At 41.7% G+C, this 20,817-nt stretch overlaps 2 protein-coding genes across 3 annotated transcripts in view; one reads left to right on the forward strand and one right to left on the reverse strand.

Annotated features, from left to right (window-relative positions):
• The window catches only part of plpp2a (phospholipid phosphatase 2a), a 16,041-nt gene extending 4,921 nt beyond the window's left edge, over positions 1-11,120 (forward strand). The window contains exons 2-6 of the mRNA XM_071915912.2: positions 6,418-6,569; positions 7,033-7,295; positions 7,878-7,935; positions 8,446-8,622; positions 9,258-11,120. Coding sequence (XP_071772013.1) covers positions 6,418-6,569; positions 7,033-7,295; positions 7,878-7,935; positions 8,446-8,622; positions 9,258-9,407 — 800 coding nt within the window. The 3' untranslated portion in view covers positions 9,408-11,120. The remainder of the gene's footprint in view (positions 1-6,417; positions 6,570-7,032; positions 7,296-7,877; positions 7,936-8,445; positions 8,623-9,257) is intronic.
• A 2,889-nt stretch (positions 11,121-14,009) lies between these two features.
• On the reverse strand, positions 14,010-20,257 carry LOC139924803 (TLE family member 5-like). Of its 2 annotated transcripts, none has more exons than XM_071915959.2 (7): positions 19,953-20,257; positions 18,218-18,315; positions 17,836-17,899; positions 17,258-17,302; positions 16,813-16,875; positions 16,373-16,447; positions 14,010-15,651 (listed from the first exon to the last, which is right to left on the reverse strand). In XM_071915959.2, exons 1-7 carry the CDS (start codon positions 19,977-19,979, stop codon positions 15,412-15,414), a joined length of 612 nt encoding a protein of 203 aa, XP_071772060.1. In that variant the 5' UTR covers positions 19,980-20,257; the 3' UTR covers positions 14,010-15,411. The 2 variants fall into 2 exon arrangements, with proteins under 2 accessions (XP_071772060.1, XP_071772059.1); XM_071915958.2 differs by having other exon boundaries at positions 16,367-16,447.
• Positions 20,258-20,817: the final 560 nt, after the last annotated feature.

Here is a 20,817-nt window from a genome sequence, read left to right on the forward strand (position 1 = left end):
ATATGTTCCATGTAGCCTACAATTTTAAAGGCCTTGGTGAAAGTTGCTGAGCATTACTTCAAGATAAAGATATTCATTCTGATCTTGTTTTATATTTCAGTGTTGATTGAAGTGTAATTGCTAGATTTGTATTAAAATGAATGTGTTTTACAATTGTTTACTTACATACGCCCATATTCTACATGGCTGTATTGGGACAATGTTTGTGCCAAAAATGCGTATTTCACTCTGTTGTCATTTTTAAAAAAGTTAACAAATATAATTCAACTTAAACTGTAGCAGTATTGTTTTTATAGTAATGCTCAATCTGATAACACAAAAAGTTAAAATATTGTGCTTAGTATGTGGTAACGGCAGCTGATCCAAGTTTGATCTCTCCTGTAAAATCTACTATAACGCACTTACGCCCCTTTGACTCTCAAGCCCTCGAACTGTTCCTTTAAACCTGCTTAGAGTAGCCCATCAGATAAGTTGGATTTACTGCATCAGTACAGTTCAGATAGTGTCGATCACAGAAAAATATACAAGGCTGATTTAAAACTTTCCTTTCTGGCACTTATTATATTGCCTTATATGGCAAACTCCATCCATTTGGCACCTAAGTAGGATAAAACAAACCATGAAAAGTACATGCAAATACAGTTTCACCCAGGTCAAACATACACTCCTGTTAGTGATGGCCGGGAACGGACTGTTAGAGAACTGATCTGAGAACAGGAGGGGGAAGGCGCGGCGGTCTGGGAGGTGCAGGTCACCAATACTTAAAAGAAAATACCAGTCATTCTGAAAATTCACATGCCAGTCTTTTGGCCTAGGACAGTTCTGTTCGGTTATGTGAGCATGAACAACTCACTTCCAAAGATAATAAGCAACAGACACTAATCTGAGATATAAAAATATATAGCCTAGAACAAAACCTGTGATACACATGTGATACACATGGCTCATTCATGTACCAGCAGGGTGTAGCTGACTGTCCCCATTCAATTCCTGTTTTTCCAATTATTAACTTCCGTTTTATAGTCTGACAGCAGTGACTGCCAAATTTGTTAAAGTCACAATGAAGTGGCATTTTGATAGCATCTCTCTTCTGTAAGTTGGCATATTTCTGGTTGAAACAGGATGTTGGACAGGACTGCTGATGGTGTAAATCGATGAGATAGCAGTATCAGTTGGGGAAGGAAAGGCAATTAATGTGATGGGATGGGCGGAGGGGGGATTGTTCAAAAATCTGTAATGGTATTATTATAGGCTGCAATTTTTATGTACGCCTACTGGTACGTCATGAAGTAAGTGCTAGAAGTATGCAGTTTTCCTGGAAGCAAAAATAATGGGGTTTTGATATAAAATATTTGGCATTTTGTGTGTGTAGGTGTATAGAATGATATGGAAACCAGCAAACAAGAGAGAAAGTGATTTTTCATTTCTTTGTGACTTTAAAGCCAACAAAGCGAACATCACAAGAGGCCAGAAAAAACACAAAATGGATGTTTGGTTCACCAATGATGTAAAAATACACAGTTTAGATGAGAATCAGCAGGCAGAGGACATTGCTGGTGTGTTTTTCCCACCCATCCCTGCTCATGAGTACATCTATACTCATAGTAGTGAATGTCAGATTATGATTAACAGAGTTACAAAAACATCTCATCAAATCCAGAGTTTTGCAACAGAGCTGGCCTGGTAGACGGGACACAGCGAGTGACTGACAACAGCTGCTGCTGTTTGTCCCATCTGAGTGTTATTTATGTGCCATTTTAACATTTTGCTGACATGTTTGAGATGCTCCTCTCCAACTGTTTTATTGACACACGTGCACGCACACATACACACACACACACACACATGCACACCACACACAGTATCTGTTTCTGCCAAGTATGTGTCAGTGTAAAGTGGGAAGTGTTGACTTCTGCTCTCTGACATTCCTGTGTGGAAATAACCAGCAGAGGGAGAGAAATCAGGGAAATGAGATGGAGAAAGAGAGTGAGTGTGTGTGTGTGTGTGTGTGTGTGTCTGACTGACTATGGTCAGTCAGACTTTGAGAGAGAGAGAGAGAGAGAGAATTATCTCCCTGATTTTTGATTGGTCAAAATCGGAGGCTTTCATTGTTATCTTTGCAACATTTAATGAGACTTTAGATAAGGCACACAAAATGATTGATTACTCAATATGGCTGTACAACAAATTATTGAGCAACTGAAAATGACATGTGCAATCATACCAGGGTGCAACTTGGAGGAAAAAAAATGCTCATAGTTTATGGTATTACTGTTTAACGTAATAATACTCACCCTTTTTGTATCAATAAATGTTCATTGTCGTGTAGGACTTTCCCAAGAAAAATCCCCCAGCACACAGGAAGTGATGCATTTTATTTATTTTTTATTTATGCATTGTTTCCAGCAGCAGAAACCGTTACAGCGAAGAACTGGGTTGTTAGCAGGAGCAGCGATAGCCAGCATGGCTGAACTGACAAAGAAAAGAGCAGAAACTCAAACTTTATTGGCAGAAAATTCAAAGAAAAGAACTGGTCACACAAAATGTCGTCAAAATCCCAAAAATGAAGATCTTGCAGATTTTACCACTGATTTTCTGAAAATTTAAACAAAACCTCCAGGCTGATCTGAGGTCCAGCTGCAGAGGATTCAGTCACCTGTTACTGGCTCTCTCTCTCTGTTCCCATTGAACTGCAATGGGACAGCGTTGATGTGGGTCTTCTTGGCGACGGCGCCTCTCATCTTGAGAGCTGAATAACAGGAACACTTCCACTTCCCGCGGGGTCAGAGGTCAAGGGGAAGTTGTACTTGTGTCTGATCCCAAATTCCATCATGTTTATTTTCTCAAAGTGGAATCGGGGGAAACTTTCTTGCCAGAAAGGATTGGGAAAGCGTAAAACAATACTTTCCCTTCTTCCTGTATCTCTCCTGTGGCCGCTCTGTCCATTCTGTCACCGAAGACAAAAACTCAGCAGAAACTTTGTTTGAAAGAGAGAAGGGAACTAATTTATTTATTGTTTGCTGCTGTCAAACTTTATTTAGAAAGTGAAAAAACTCAACAGCTGCAAGTAAAATGTCAGAGTAGAATGAAACCAAACGACAACAATTCTTTTTTCCATTAGCGTCATCACTGCATGCTTCATCTCAGATAATGCATGGCTCTATCTGCAGTGACCTGTATTGTAGTTGGGGTCATTTTCTTTCATCTGTGTGTGTCTCTCTTATCCTCTCTCTCACTCTCTCTCTCTCTCTTTCTCTCTCTCTACCCGCTCCGCCAGCCTCTGGTGGGGTGGAGGGGGGGTGCGCCCCCATAACACAGGCCTATAAAAACATACCAGGCCTTCTGGAATAATAGAGCAGATAAAAACAGCCGGCCCCACCGAGATAATAGGAACTCTCCATGGGCTCGGCTCACAGACTGCTGCAGCATGGTTGATATAAAGGGGGATTCGACTTCCTTGCAGATCCTGATCCTAGTAGTGTGTGTGTGTGTGTGTGTGTGTGTGTGTGTGTTTCGAGTGCCATTGCCTAACTCTGTCCACACCACATCCCCACCCTCCTAGTGTGTGTAGCCACCAGGGACTTCTGTCAAACAAGCAGTCTCTTATCTAAATGTTATCCTTGCACCCTGCAGAATAAACAATAGTTAGCTCACACTTCAAAGAGGAGCGGAGTACATGCTTGACCTGCTGGAATGATGGCTGACCAGAGAGATGGCCTGTGTTCTGCAAAGCAACCGATCATTGCCTGCTTGTATTATAATTATATATCGCTGTTGTCGGACGGAAAATTGTGTTACTCCGGTGTGTTTTCACTTCCATTGAAGGGTTACATGTTCCTCTATGGGTTGAGAAAATACTCCGACCTCTTGGGGTTTTGAAAGGGTTTCAAAACCCCTTATGTCAAAAATGAATTGTCTTCAAGCTAAAAACCACGCTGTTTTTCTTAGTTCCTGAAAAGCTGACATTTTGGAGATGCAAGGTAACAACAAGCACACTTATCATATACTGTAAGTCTATAGACTAGGCCTCTGTGTGGTTAGGGGTTTTGCTTGTGGTTGAAACTCTAAACCAAGTTCACATACTAGTGAGATTCTACTAGTTCTGTCTTTTCTGCTCTGTAAAGTCGACTGAGAGGAGAAACACAAGCGATGGCCGAAAGCAAGGAGAGGAAAGGGAACGTTCACTGTAAATGTTCACACCTGACGGGCTGCCACAGTGTGTATGACCTCAGACTTAATTCACACTCCTGACCAGTAGACACACACACACACACACACACACACACACACACACACACACACACACACACACACACACATATATGCAGTCTTCATCAGTGACATCATGTCGGAATTACCTTCCCAAAATTACCTGTCTGGAACATGTTTACCTTTCTGCATTAGTGTGTGTGTGTGTGTGTGTGTGTGTGTGTGTGTGTGTGTGTGCGCCTGTGTGTGGTTTCACTAAATCCCGCCTGTCAGAGCGACTGTCACACACAGTCTGGAGGAAGGAAGCAATCTGTTAGTGGAGAGCCACTCCATGGCATTACCGAATAAATATACAGCTCCCGCTTGCAAAAACAAACTCCGTCCCCCGCTTTTATTAACTGGACAAGTCAAAGCGCGGAGTTCTTGAAAACAGGAAAACTATTTAATGGTTCTAGTGTAGAAAGTTCCTGACATCGGCCTCGTGGATCGGCCTATTGTCCTGCTCAGATTTAAGAGACAGCTTTATGTTCTTCTGGAGCCGCTGTGCCAGTCTGGCTCTGAGTCTTTTGTCTGCACTCTCCCGAGTCACTGTAGAGCCAAATTCTCTTTTCTCCGTCTCTCTCTTTCTGTCTGTCTCTCTTTCTGTCTGTCAGTCTCTCTCTCTCTCTCTCTCTCTCTCTCTCTCTCTCTCTCTCTCTCTCTCTCTCTCTCTCTCTCTCTCTCTCTCTCTCTCTCTCTCTCTCTCTCTCTCTCTCTGTGTACGCACAAGCATGTGAAAGAAAGGGGGGCGATAGGGTCGGCGGAGGTGGAGAGAACGAGACCTCCATTCCTTACACTTTTCCGTGAGAGATCAGTTTTGGGGAATTTCTCATGATAACACCATAAATACACGATTCAGAATCCTGTGTGTGTGTGCAGTAGTAGGTTATCAGCCCCTTTTTGTATGTGTAGTGGGTGTGTGCACATTGGCACGTTTGCATGCTTTGTTGCACACGTCTTTGTAGGTATGCGAGTGTGTGTCCGTCCGGTCTCCAGCTCCCAGGCCCTTGACTGTGTAGACAGTGCCCCGAGGTCAAAGGTCAAGGCTGTTCTGTCCAGAGTGTATCCATGGTGACAGCAGGTTCCTCTGCAGGGAGAGAGAGAAGCCCTCGTCACTGTGCTGTACTGATGACGAATACGTTTACATGTGTTGTTGTGTGGTAGACTTGAGGCTTCTGCCCACAGCCAAACATTAATCCAACAGTGTCTTTTTAGCCGTTTCCTGAGCCACACTTCATTATGTTGTGGTTCATGTGTGACTTGTCAACGCAGCGCTGACGGATCTGCCCCGAACTCTCTTAAAGTGCCTCTTAAAATACTTCACGGTTTACAAGCTGCCACGGTCACTGCTACTACAACGCCTGCCTTTACTGCTACTGTAGCTGTTATCTCAAGTCTAACTTCCACCGGTTTTTAGCTGGAAAAGGCTCTGTACAAACATTAGAGATGGGACAATATATTGAAACTCAATATATCGCAATACAAAAATGTGACAATATGTATTGTGGGCCGGAAAAATGAATCGCGATATTAGCTACATTATATTCTGCTGTAGTAATCACAAATGAGACGGCTTGTCTATCACAATTTCACAAGCTCTCCATCGAAATTATATTATTTGCACTTTGGAATGACATTTTTAAATTGTTGTTTCCATTCTAGCAAGTCAGTACCATTGTGGCTCAGAAATAATAAACATAATTCTGCAGTCATACTTTGTTGTCATTGAACTTTTATTTATTACATCGTATCGTGGTTGTATTGAATCCTGAACTCCATATCGCATATTGAATCGTATCGTGAGATAAACATATCGTCCCATCCCCAGCAAACATTATATTACATGAACACGGTTCTCATCCACTATTTCCTCTGTAATTTCATGCAGTGCTCATGATGGGGGTAATGTTAGTTTGCATTCTGGTTACATTCCTGGTTTTAGTACAGATTGTAGTGCCTAAAATGTTTTTCTTTCGATATTTTCTCATAATTGATATACTCATTTTACCCATTAGTGCTTAACGTGCTTGGGAAACGGGGAACTTTGGCTAGACTATTCTGTTATTTTAATGTCACAGTTTTTCGAGCAGCAGCAGCAGCAGCGATGTTCTTGCTCTGCTGAATACAGAATACTGAGGACAGACTGTCGTCTCTTGTGTCTTCCTGCAGCCGCTCTGCCTTCAGCCATCCTGACGCTGATGTTCAGCCCGTACCAGAGGGGAATCTACTGCGATGACAAGAGCATCAGCTATCCATACAGGAGAGACACCATCTCCCACGGAGCCATGGCTGCTGTCACCATCAGCTGCTCCATCGTCATTGTGAGTCCCAGCATCTTGTCAGCCTAGGTCTGCTAATCACTTCACACACACAGATGCAGTTGCACAATGGGAAAACATTATATAACAACTGATTCTGCAGCAGTTGTACATTTTGAGAGAAGAAACTGTTGTGCTGAACCTTTTTGAAAACTGAGCGTTTAAATAGATGAGCAAAATATGAACATATGAATCTGAACATTATCACTATCTGATTTTGAAGAGAATTAGATGGCCGCCGTTTTCCTACTTGTAAAAAATGACAAAAGTAAAACTGACAAGGGATTGTTTTGGGGATTATTGGAACTATTTCCTGACTAAATACTTTAGTTTTTGATGTTTTACTATTGCTGAACTATTGAGCAATGACCATCAGTAAAAAAAAAAAAAATCCAAAATGAATATATAGCATTTTGGATTGAACTCCCTCATTTTCTCACCCACATCCCTTCAACCCATGCCACAGATCACATCAGGAGAGGCCTACCTGGTCTACACCAAGCGTCTGCACTCCAACTCCCAGTTCAACCAGTACCTCTCGGCGCTGTACAAGGTGGTGGGCACCTTCCTGTTCGGAGCTGCTGTCAGCCAATCGCTGACCGACCTGGCCAAGTTCACCATCGGCCGGCCCCGCCCAAACTTCCTGTCCGTGTGTTCCCCGGTCGTCTGTAACGGATACATGCTGCAGGTCAACTGCACCGGCAACCTGCGCAACGTGACCGAGTCCAGGTGGGGAAACACACATTTATCTCTTTCCAAAACTGATACCAAGGCCAATATTTTTGGATTGAACATGCTGATAGCTGATATTTGATCTTATAATCAAGATATTTAAATTTGACCGTTTTCATGCTAAATCAAATTGTAAAAATGGAAGTATTCGGTTCCACTTTTATTCGTTTTTTTGTTTTTTCGGGTCTTATTTTATTCTTGGACAGATGGAAAAGCCTCTGAAAGACACTGAAACTCATTGAAACCCAGGATAATAATAGTCGGAATAACAAATACATGGAATCTGATCAAAATGTCGCATAATTGGAATCACTTCAGGTTAACGGCTTCCCATAGACACCCAATATAGTATTGGTCAATTCTACAGTAAATATGTAATCCAACAAACTGCATCATATCCATCATATTGGAGGTGGACGACACTGATTGGCCGATTTTTAAGAAAAAGCCAATATCTGCAAACTGATATATATCGGTCTAACCCTAATCCTCGTCTCTTCATCGTTTTCATTTGTTGAATTACACCACAAAGAAGTGAATAATTTATTTGTGGTCTGCTGTGTTTGTTTTGCCTCCCAGGTTATCGTTCTACTCTGGCCACTCCTCCTTTGGGATGTACTGCATGCTCTTTCTGTCGGTGAGTGTCCCATTGTCGCTTGTTGCTTGTGACTTTCTTTAACTATGGAATGTCTGTTTACCGAAAAAACACACAAATGAATCGCAACAGAACGAGGCGGTCGACACGGGCGCATGGCTGACGTTCCATAACATCATTGTTGTAATACTACACACTGTACAATGGCCGGAAGATCACTAATTCAGTCCCAAAAGTGTCACAAAAAGGGAGTTTCTCCTCCTGGAATTATACATTATGTTACGTGTGTGTGTGTGTCGGTGTGTGTGTGTGTGTGTGTGTCCTGGGATATACAAGCAAAAAATTACTGGAACTCCTAAATGCAAAAACACCATTCCTCACTCTTAATAATTAAAGGACTGGGAGTCTTTATTTGGCTCACTCCACTCCCAGATGCTTGATTATCCATACTACTTAATCCATACATGTTTGCAATTTACGAATACACAGGACTTGATGCAGCTACATGTGGATTCAAAATAAGTGTGTGTGTGTGTGTGTGTGTGTGTGCAGCTGTATGTGCAGGCCCGGATGCAGGGGAAGTGGACGCGGCTGGTCAGACCCACCATCCAGTTCTTCTTGGTGGCGTTCTCTCTGTACGTGGGATACACACGCGTGTCGGATTACAAACACCACTGGGGCGACGTGCTGGTGGGACTGCTGCAAGGAGCGCTCATCGCTGTGCTCACCGTGAGTATACCTGTGTGTGTGTGTGTGTGTGTGTGTGTGTGTGTGTGTGTGTGTGTGTGTGTGTGAGAGAGATTTCAGTTTTTAAAGTTGCTAAGTGTGCTTGTTGTTAGTGATTCATTTATTTTAGAGTGTTAACTGTGAGATCCTCGTTTTTTTGATTTTGGCAACATCTTCATGTGTAAGCGATCATTACTATGGTGTTTCTGCACTCCCAGAAATCACCTGCCAATCAAACAATACTGTGACATCTTTTTCTTGATTTTCTTTTGATGAAGTTTGAGTTTCTGTTCAGCCATGGCGGCTATCACTGCTCATGCTAACCACTCAGTTCTTCTTCTATTGATTCCAAACAAACCTCTGTTGCTGCTGCCAGAAACATAAAACGCATCAATTCCTTGTGCGTCAGAGGACTTTTTCCCTGGAAAGACCTACCAGACTCCGGGTGTTTAGAGCAGCAGATGTAAAAGCTTTCATGAACTGGCCACCGGTTGAATCACTATCATGTTATACCAGTCGGGGACAGAGAGCGCAAAGAAGAAAGCAAAACGAACATCTTATTTATATGAAAATGCCATTGAATATCGCTTTAATCAACCAGCATAATAACTGCCAGGGTATTGTTTTTATATTTTCAGGTCCGTTACGTCTCGGACTTCTTCAAGCAGCGTCCGCCTCGCTGCACGCGACCAGACACGGCTGAGAACGAACACCTGGAACGCAAACCCAGCCCACAGCCTCCAGACTCGCAGCACGGAAACCACTACAACTACTCCGGACCCGTATGAACACATTACCACCACCACCACCACCACAACAACAACAACAACAACAACAACAACAACAACAGCAACTTCGTACACTGCTACAGCTACTCTAACTAACCCGGGCCACCATTTTTCTAACTGCAGCGCCGTCACCAAAGGATCTAGAGCTTGTAGAGAAAACACATCTATATCACACAATAACCACTATCCTGGAATCACGATGCGGACTAGACCTGCTTCCTCTGTCGACGACTTCACAACTTTACAGCTGTGAAAACTCACCAGAGATTCCCAAGACCTGTCGCAACAGAAGTTCTACTCTGTGTGTGTGTGAGAATGTGTGTGTGTCTTTTTAGTTTGTTGTAGAAACATGTCAGATGGATTTGCAGTGTGTTTGTATGTGTGTGTGTGTGTGTGTGTGTATAGTATGTAAAGTGTAGTACTATTTGACAGTGTGCAATTTTTTTTTTATCACGTTTTTATGTCTCTTAATGCTATGCTCTGTTTGTTTGAAGAGAAACCAGTTTTAGAGACGATTATATTCAATTTCAAAACTGTGAGTTAACCAAGAAATGAGGGAAGACTGCCAAAGAGATCTGTAGATTTCAACCAAATATTCCTTTCTGTCCTTGAATAGAGCAACTAAAGCATGGGAGCTGAAAGTTTTCCATTTTTGTTGCCTGTTTTGTGGTCCGGCCTTTGGTGGCAGTCAGATAAGACTGTGTTGTTATTTTAGAAAAAACTCTGTCTACACTGGAAAGAGATTCTATCGGTCTGTCCCTGACACTTAAGTCATGTTTCTATGCCGTGTCTCTGTTTTCCTGCCTTTACGAGACATGCATGTGTAATGACGGACTGCTTCAAGTGTTACATACATACAACTACCATTATGTGTAGTGCTAACAGCCATGTTTATTACTACTGTATCTAATAAACTGTATAGTTTTTAAGAATGTATCACCACTACTTTGCTCTGACACTGCATTGTAATCTTTTGAGCTGGTAACATTGTACCGGCTGTCTCTCTTCTTCGTGGAAACTAACTAATGTTGCCCTTTTATGCGTAGCAGCTGAATCTGAGAAGGATGGGAGATAAGATGGCTAAGGATAAACTTGGCAACAAACTTACTTAGAAGTTATGGAGCCGTGTTTCCTGTGCTGAATATCCAATCACATGTTTTTCTCTTTATTTTTGGTTAACATTGTAACTCCCTAAAAGTCCACAGGTGTGTAAATGTTGAGCCATGTGAAATGCTACTGTTATGTAGTGTTTTTTTTGTAGTGGTTATTCTCTGACAACAACTTTGAATACTCCACAACCTACGGCCCACTTTTTTTTGTATTTTTATTACACCATTAGGCATCATTTTTTATGACTGTATCCAGTTTTTCACTTGGCTCAGCATTAGTAAGGGAGTTTCCAGGTTAGAGCAATTCTTGCTCAGGCTTCCGCGAAAGGAAAAGGTTTTGTATTTCATCAGTTACGGATATGTTATATCTGTGTCTTGTACCTCAAGTGCCTGTGGAATCACCATTTCACTTTCATGGATGGATAAAATGTGACACAAACCAAATACAAGGACATCTTCATGGCCCCGCCCCTCTCTCTCTCCCTGTAAGAACATAATGTGTGTGTAACCTCCTTGTCACATTGCACATAATGTACAAGCTTTTATTCATTGTTTTTTTCCTTTATTGGTTGCTTTGTGTAGTTTCTATAAATATTAGCCAGCATGTTGTCTATGAGTGCTTACTTCTACAGAACAGTGTACATGTGAGCAGGAGACTGCAGTCATTTGGATTATTGTCATTTAAATGTTTTTTCACTGAATAATTCTCTGCTGCTGTTTTCTTGAAAACGGTGCACAACACGTCGAGGCAAGGTTCGTGTCTGGACCTGCTGCTGGGGGTTGTGGGATTCCTCAGTGCCAGAGGAATGGGGCCGTTTGTTGCGCCATCTCCGAGACGCTTGGCAAACGCCATTCGCTTTAAGTTACAACACTGGATTGACCAGGGCAAAATTATTTTTGCCAAAAGTAACTAAGTACATTTACTCAAGTACAGTTTTGAGGGAGTATTTCCATTTTGTGAGACTTTATACTTTTATTCCACTACATTTCAGAGGGAAATATTGTACTTTTTACCCCACTACATTTGTCGGCTGTAGTTACTAGTTACTTTGCAGAATAAGGTTTTACATATTAAAACACATGATAAACTCATATGATAAAATATGAGGCATTGTTAGAGTTTAAACTACCAAACAGTATATGGAGCAGTTAGACCTACAATATTCAAATACTTCTTAAAGGTTACTGCATCGATACTCTGAAATACACTCTGAAAGGGACTGTTCTTCAGAATGAGTACTTTTACTTTTGATACTTAAGTAAACTTTTAAATGGATGACTTTTACTTTTAATTAAGTATTTTTCCATTATGGTATTTCTACTTTTACTTGAGTGAAGGATTTGGGTACTTTTTCCACCACTGGATTTTTGTAAAAACATTCATAGGTCTTATCTTATTGTGGCTCACTGAACAGGGATTTTTCCGAGACATCCGTACCAAGATCTGATCTGTGCTGTAAAGGGTTAAAAATCAAAATTTGAATAATCTGGCATGATCACGGTTGCATGACGTCTGACTCATCCTCCATCTCAGAAGTGACTAATCCAAAGGGAATTCTGCAATACTTTGTGTTTATCTAACAGCACTGTGAGCCTGTGTGTTCCTGTAATCAATTGCATTCCTCAAAAGACTAATATGTATCTTTGTCTGCTGGGAGACAAACTTCATACCACATTAATGATTTCATCGAGCCAGGGAGGAGGGAGGGGATGTACAGTTTCAGTGTTCAATATCAGACTGAACATGTTTATCAGTTTCTGGTCAGAGGAGTAAAGGCTACATGTCCATGACTCAAAGCTGATTAGAAAGATCTTGAATGAGTCAGTTTGCAAGTGCAAGCTTTTATTTCAACCTTCAATGTAGCCTTTATTTCAGGAGAACAGCGTCTTCCAGTCTATCAGTCATTTTCACACGCACAATAAGTAGCTAAAGAAAAACAAACGCTCTCAATCAGGTCTTTTATTTGTAAGGCACCAGAGAAGCTTCCTTACTGCTGAATGGTTCATTCTCATTAGAGTACACAGTTGCTTGTTTTACATCTTTTTTTTTTTTTTGCCCCACTTTCTTTTTTGTTTAAATGAGGCTACAATATTGTTCATAAACATACATTATAAACATGTTCATGTTTTGTTTGCACAAAAAAAAAAAAAAAAAAGATTTAAAAAATGACAAATGACATTTACAAAGCTCAAAAAAAAAAATGTTAAGTGTTACTGCCTACTGAGAGAATGGGAGAGAAAAACAGGGGAAATGGCATGGTATTCAATATAGTGCCTCTCTTACTATAGGCAAGTAATGCACACATACAACACCAAAGTCTTCCATGACACTTGCTCACACACACACATTAAAAAGCAGCTTTGAAACATACAAAAATGCTTTAAAAAATATGTATATTGATATATTCATATGTATACAAATTGGCCCTTCACAGCAAAAACAAATGCACATACCATTCATATGTCTGAGTTTTGCCAAGGAGGTTTTCGACAGAGATACGCTTCAGCATAAAGAGTGAATCTCACTCAGCCAATTGATCTGTACTTGCACTCGCTATGCTGAGGTCAAATCTCCAGGGAGGAAAACGTTTCGGCTCGCCAAGGCTAGCACAGACAGAAAAAAATTAAAAAATTAAAAAAAGCCAGGAGAGCGGTACTGAGACACAACCTAAGTGCTTTTCAAAAAGGAACACAGAGGGAAGGTAGAAACTCTTGTCTTACCATCACACATGGACACACTCATTACACATAAAGGTGGGTTGCCAACGCTCTGTAAAACACTCACATTGCAGGGAAATAAAGACTAACACCAGCAGTGTAGCAGTCATTAGCCCACAGTCAGGAACTGAAGAAGAGTACAGAGTTGAATGTGTGTGTGTGAAAACTCAGACACTCGGATGTGAACAGAAAGAGGCCAACCTGCACCTTTTAGGCTTTGGAGTAGAACTTCATACTGATGATCAACTGACTTGGTGGAGAAAACAACTTTACTGCCCTCTGTTGCCTGAAAGGTGAATAACACTTCTATTTCTCAAAAACATTTTAGGGCCTTTTTGATTAAAAACACATCAAAATTATATTTAGCATTTATAATTTTGATCATTCGTGATAGAAATTAGTTTTAACTTTTGATACATAACAGAATTTTTGTGAAACTCAACATAATCTGCTAGTTTTTGCAACAGGGCCAATTTCTCCTGAATCACAGTTTGGCTTGGATTTGGTGGCAAACACATTTTGGGTGTGAGAACCTTTTAGAAATGTGCTCTAGTCTGAGGGGACATTGTTTGCCGTTGCTTACAGAGCTTTAGCGACTCACCCGTGACACGTTCTTCATCAAAACAAAGGGAAAACAAAAGGGGAAGATCTTCCCTTGACACTCATACAAATCAAACATGATAGGAAAGACAGGTGCTTGATACAGTATCAGTACAAACTGAAGTGCTACGCTAACTTACAGAAATACAGTACTCTGAAAATCACACTCTACAGTACTCTGAAAATCACACTCGTCTATCTTTTACAACCATCTGGTTCTGAAGTTTAGGTCCCATTCAAGTTTGTCTTGGTCAGTCAGAGAGTGGACCAACAAGGGGGAGGGGCAGGAGCAGGGGGGAAGGAAAATACAAAAGGTGCTTTATGAAAAAAAACAAAAAAAACAATCAAGTGTTTTCTTCTCTCCCATCACATTCACTCTAGCACACGCACAAACATTTTGAATATCTAATTAGCCTGTCTTTAACTTCATGAAACAAAAAAAAAGTTAAAATAAAAAAGTCGATGGATTTCAGAGCTTAAATTCTTCGGATTTAAAGTTGAGTGAAGGATCACACTGTATAGTGTAGGTAGCAGCTAGGCCTGTTAAATCAAACACAAATTAACCGCACCTGGCTGGGAAAATTATGATTTTTACTCACTATCGTTTTCAAATGGAAAAAAAATCCCATTCATTTGGGATTGAGGTACATAGCGGAGTTGATGCATCCAGTGGTTTGAAATATGAATACATAAACACTAGAGGGCGATCGAGGTTTGAATGCATCTGACAAAGTGAAATGTCCCTTTAAAACATCCCATTTAAATTTAAAAACTTTTCAAGAATTAATTTGGCCCCCAGTGCATAAATGCATGGCATCACTGTCCAAACGGCTCCAGTCAATGTATTTTCAAGAGGTCTGGGGGAAAAGGATGACGCAGCTACATTGCCCAATCAAAATGGAGGGAAAGGGGAAAAGAGATGGTGCAGGGGTTAATACTCCTTGTTGTGATTGGCAGACAGTGGGGCCAGTAGGGTAGAGGCAGAGGGACAAAAGAGGACAGGAAACAAAAAAAGAGAAAAAAATCACATATAAAACAGATTTGCTATTAATAACTGATTAAAAAAATAAAAAAGCAACTGTGAGAAGTAGAGGTCTGTGGAAAAGGAGTGAGAAACATATAATCCTGCAAGAGGCGGAACCATTTGTTAGCTTTCATCCTTAACTCTCACTCCAAACTCTTGACGGAAAAACTCAACATTTCACCTTGGTCAAGCCTAACAATAGTGGCTTACACTAAAAAAAGCATCTATTTAAAGTCTAGAAGCCTGAACTGAGTCTATTACCACTAAATAATATTAACAATCCACTCTAATCTTGCTCTCAGCCATTCGTTCTCTGCACATCCGAACCATTCCCAAGTTTCACCTCCGAGAAGAACTCAACACCATCCTCTCTTCCCAATGCAGCTTGATGTCATCCCAACTAGATCAATACTCCCGCCCCTCTGCAGAGAAATTGCCAGACTCACATCCATCTCCATTTACAGTTAAGACTATCATCCCCGCCTTTCCTTTCCCCCTCCGCTCGTCTCACCCCCCCTCCCCCCCCCCTCCCCCTCTCTCGTCGCGGTTTGTACTAGTCGGACTTGTCTCCGTCCTCGTCTCTCTGCTCCCTCTCCGCTGCGTCCCGGGCCTTGTCCTCTTTAGCCAGCTGGGCCTGGGCGTGGGAGTGGTTGGCCAGGATGGACGAGAGGGAGAGCAGGCCGGAGCTGGAGGAGACGGTGGGCAGGGTGGGCGGGGTCAGGCCCAGGGGCAGCGGGGTCATGGGCAACGCCAGGCCCTGCAGCTGGGACAGCTGGTGCACCTGGAGCTGTTGCTGGAACAACAAAAAAAAACACACACAAACACAGAAAAGACACAGTATACGCAGGTGAGTGCATACTTTATTGGCACCGAGACTGACTTTTACGTAATAGATGTCCACACATTTTGTACGTACAGCATGGACTATGGATCATGATTAGACATCTGGTCTGATTTTGACGAAACTTGATGTGTCTTCGCACTGTGTTCCAGCGTTTGAAAAATTACACTTATTGGCCTAATGGCGCTATAATTAAAGGTCAACATTTTTAACTCAAAATTTGATATGCCAACCACAACTCGTCCGATTTTGACAAAACTTGGAGGGACGATGCATTTTGGCACCGTGTTCTGGCATTTAAAAAACATGAAACCGTTTGGTCTGATTTCTGAAGGTGAAAGGCCGTAACTGCTACACTACCAGTCCAATTTTGATGTAACTTTGAAGGACCATGCATCTTGTTACAGACTGGCCCAAAGGGTGCCTGCATCATTCGTGGGGGACGAATTGTTCTGTATGTAGCTACACATACACAACATGTTCCTGCTAAAACAGAAACATATTCAGTACTGAATCAACTAATAACAAGCTTGCAAAATACTATTGTATAGCTCAACTTACTGGATATGACTTTGAAATTTAATATCGCTCTCTCTTGGAAATATGCACACACAAACACACACACACACTCACTCTCTCTCCTCAAAGACAGTAAAAAGAAACTCACTCGTACCCGTATGATGGAATTCATCTCGGGCGGTGTGACTTGTTTGGCTCTCTCTATGGCGCCCATGACCTGCTGCTGATGCTGGAACAAAGACACCACATGGTCAGACACACACACTGCTGCAAGTGATCTCCAAGCATTAACATTACATTGTACATGAGGAGTTGGCTGGAAATCATGAGGACAATGCACAAGACAGTGTCAGGCATTTCAGATTCACTAATTATTTATGTTATTTTAAGGATAAATACAAAAATATTAAGATTGTCAGAAACTTTGGTCCTGTCAAACATGACCAGAATGTAGATTTCACAAGGCAAGCGGTTTGGCTCTATGCCAAGCTAGCATCTAGTGCCTCAGTTGCATATCAGCATGTTGACAGTGTATTTGCATGGGCAGAGAAACTGGTGGAGGTTAGTAACTCATGAAGATGTTAGTGTCATTACCTCCTGTGACAGGTAAGGGAGCACCTGAGCACAAATCCCATTCAGTCTCTTCACTATTTCAGCCTGCAAACAAAACAAGGGGAAAAAAAGTTCAGACCAGCAGACTACCAGACCTGGGCTAAACAGCATTTGGAAATAATCCTTAGCAGTACAGATAGTGTCAGGTAAGTAATACTTCTCTTGGATTGTCTAAACTTTCTAGTGCTCACTGTATTGATGACAAACCACACTGATCTGACACATAACTAGACAAAAGTAAACCAAGAAAAGTGTCTGTAAATACTATTTGACCCAGGTGTACAGACTACAACAGCAGCAGACAGAATGGGAGAGACAAACAGGTGCTAGTGTACAACTTGAAATGATGGAGGGATAGAGAAGGAGTGATAGTTTAAAGGAAAGAAGGTAATGGTGCATTGTAGAGGAGACGGCAATCGTTGTTTACCTGTTTGTGCATTTCGATGTTCAGCCCATAGGACATCTCATAGTACTACAATAAGAGGGAGAAAGAGAAAGACAAAAATTATAAGCTAAAGTCTCACACACACACACACACACACAAAGAGGTATAGTGCTCATTTCAGAATTAGGATGGTGAAATATCCAAATCAGAATAATTTGTATTCACCAGGTAAAATCAATGAACAAGCATTTATTTTTTTGCATTTATTATACAATTCAAAGTAGAGGGAGACAGGAAAGATTGGGAGAGAAAGGGGGAGTGACATGTACCAAAGGTCCTGGGCCGGATTCGAACCCAAGACATCGTGTTTACATGGTACTCAACATAAACGCACTGCACGTATACAGCCAAAGCCAAATAAGACTAGTTCCGTGACCTGCACTTCAACTAAAACACACCAAAAACAGGGAAAGATGTGGAACCAAAATTATTCCCAAAAACCACTGAGAAAAATCTGAGGGAAGACAGTGCTACATATCTTTGCCTTGGTATTTTATGAGATACCTGATACAACAGATAAACACAGTAGGGTTTCACTGACATGAGATAATGCCACTCACCATGATATAGTGACGCTGCATCTCTGACTTCTCAGTGGCCAGCTTGTCACACTCCAACTTCAAACTGGTTAGAGAGAATAGTACACACTCAACAGTTAGGGTCATGTTGCATTTAGGTCTTTTAACATGTTCACAAACTTGTTAGTAGCTTACACACTGCAAGCCCATTCAAAATAGGGCAAAATGACTAGCAAAATTCTGCTCAGTCTCTGCAGTAATAGACAGCCTGGCCAGGTGGCTGATATGATTCTTCCTTTAGCCCTAAATGTCATTAAGCCATGATGAGCCTCTGTAATAAATTTAATCTTATGTAAATTAATTTCATTTGTTGGAGTCAAAAAAACATTTAAAGTGTGTGTGTGTGTTGTGTGTGTTTCAGTACCTGTGGTACTGTGCTTGGAGGAACTGGAACTCATCCTTGATGCGGTCACAGGAGTCAGAAGTGGTGAACTTGAGAGGCTGACTGGACTGAGAGGATGCCTGGGAAACGATAACAAAACAACACAGTTAGCTATCATATTCTCACACAGACGCACACAAAGACGCCTGCGTCCAAAGGAGAAAGTCTCTCACACTGGGCTCAGGAAAGGAATTAGAAACTACCCTTGCAAGCATCAGGCCAGGGGCGGATATGTCTGTGTGCTGCTGCTGAACACATGTGCGAGGATAAGTGTGTGTGTTATGGTTTGTTTAGTAACAGAAGGCTGACCTCTGAGATTAACCCTTTGAGAGGATAGCAAAGATGTAGGTTAGCCTCAATAGGGCTGTGTGTGTGTGTAAAATGAGATATAGAGAGAGATAGAGAGACAGTATGTTTGACTAGTATGCTACAACTAGGGGGATGAAGATCAACTAGGCCTCGATTATTCTGAACTAATCTGAACGACAGATGTATTTTACAGATGTCATGGACTAACTGATACGCAACATCATACTGTCACTGCAAACCCACCAACAGAGCTCTTTCAGGAATAAAAAGTGTAGTGATTGGGAAAATATGTTTACAGAAGGGTAGATTAAAGTGCACCCATGCAGACCATATGTGAGAGGTATTTAGAGGATGCATTAAGTCTGAGAGATCGACTACACTCAAAACCCCCAGCCCAAAACTGTAATCCAGGGTTTAATCTGGTGCCCTAAACCTTATTACTCTCTAAATAAGTGGCACAAGGGCAAGAGGTTTCCAGTGGGATTATGGGACTAAAGAGAGAGGATGCAGTCACCCGGTTACACAGAGGTCGACGCTCTGCATTCAAAGCGCAGTGGCAGCGCAAATGCAAAACTGCAATGCTGTGATACTGTACTGTGCTTAAAAAGTAAGTGCAAATAGGTTTGGGGAGAAAAAATGGTAAGGTAGCATTACAGTAGTTGTGTCTAAGTCATCGTGTGAGGGCACACACACCATCTTCAGTGTCTGCATTCAGCTATGCTCTCTTTCATAGTATTACTCCAAGTCTGTTACATATCTATACCATCGGGCTTGGTTATCTCAGAACCAATGCTGCCCACTGTTAAATAGGCTACATGTTGCTAACCACCAGCATTTTGCGTAGGACCCATTGCGTTTGTTTAGAGAGACCTGACATACAGATGTATCCCTTCTCCAAGTCAATCCCTGTCAACCAACAAATAATGTAGATAATGCCACAGGCCAGGAGAGGATATATCCGTCCGTGTGTGTACTAACTTACTGCTCCAAGTGGGGCTAAGGATGCGTGCGTGCAGTTTGGTTTGGTTACTTCAGAGCCAATATGGGTCTGAAGTAGGCTAACTTTACTCAAGCCAAAGTTAGAATACCGTACTACACTCAATGCACTAAATTATTAAATTAGCAAGTTTGGCTAACAGGGAGTTGTAAAATGTTATCTAATGTTGTGTTTGCGACAAAATACGGGCGAATTAGCTAGCTAGCGTTACAGCTACGTAGCTAACTAGCGTCACAGCTAAAATCGTGTGTTCTTTTTCATTTGAAGTTGCAAGCTAGCTGTTAGCTACCCAGTACTGCTATTAGCTTACAGCCTTTGCTAAGTAGTGCTAATATCAGCTGGTGCTAGCTAGCGCTAGCTAACTCGGCTTGCTTGCTTGCCAACTTGGACAAGTTAAACTAATCAACTTACCGAGTGTCTTGATTGAGGAAACATCATGTCAACAGTGGATTTCACCGTGTTTCCTTGGACTAACCGAATTAACAGGCTAGCTGGCTGGCTAAGCTAACAGATACCCAGCTATTTTTTAAATGATTGAAAATGCTGTTATCACTCTATACTCTGTCATCGTTTAAATAACGTTAGCTAGGTATCACTGCACTAAGATCCGATCGCCGTCCAATCCCTGCAGGAAAATCACTGCCCCGAAGATGAAGATAACAAAAATAAAGCGTCTTCAAAGGGCCATCAGGTTTTTGGAATACGCCTCTCTGGGGAGATCCTCGATGTTGACATATGAGCCCCTGACATTCCTCTGCTTTGAAAAGAAGAGCAGCATCACCTACAAAATAAACTGAGCTGTCGAGGAACGGGCGCCCCGTGTGATCCAGGACTGAACTGTAGGCGCACCGGAGCCCGTTCATTCAAACAGCAGCGACATCACAGACCTCTTCCGGAGTGAGTCACGTTTTACAACGGAGCCGCTGGACAATACCCGAAAAACGAGTAACTCTTAACAGACCACATAACAGTTTAATAAATTATTAATAACGTAATCGAGAATCACCACTCATACCGGTACTTCTGTGTCGCTTCATGTAGCTACTGTTCAAGAACTATATTGCAGAATATTATTATTGTTATTATTGTTGTTGTTGTCGTCGATTAAACATTTAATATTTACTGCACATTTGACTCAAACTTCGGCTCTCGTGGTTCTAAAATTAGTAAAGCACGGCCTCTTGTGGCTTACTGCTCAATTTACTGAAGTGCAGGACGGCATGCAAGCCTTCTATCTTTTACAACTGGGGGGGCAAATGAGAAATGTAGTCTCTTC

The sequence above is a fragment of the Centroberyx gerrardi genome, chromosome 17 (genome assembly GCF_048128805.1).
Source record: "Centroberyx gerrardi isolate f3 chromosome 17, fCenGer3.hap1.cur.20231027, whole genome shotgun sequence".
NCBI lineage: Eukaryota > Metazoa > Chordata > Actinopteri > Beryciformes > Berycidae > Centroberyx > Centroberyx gerrardi.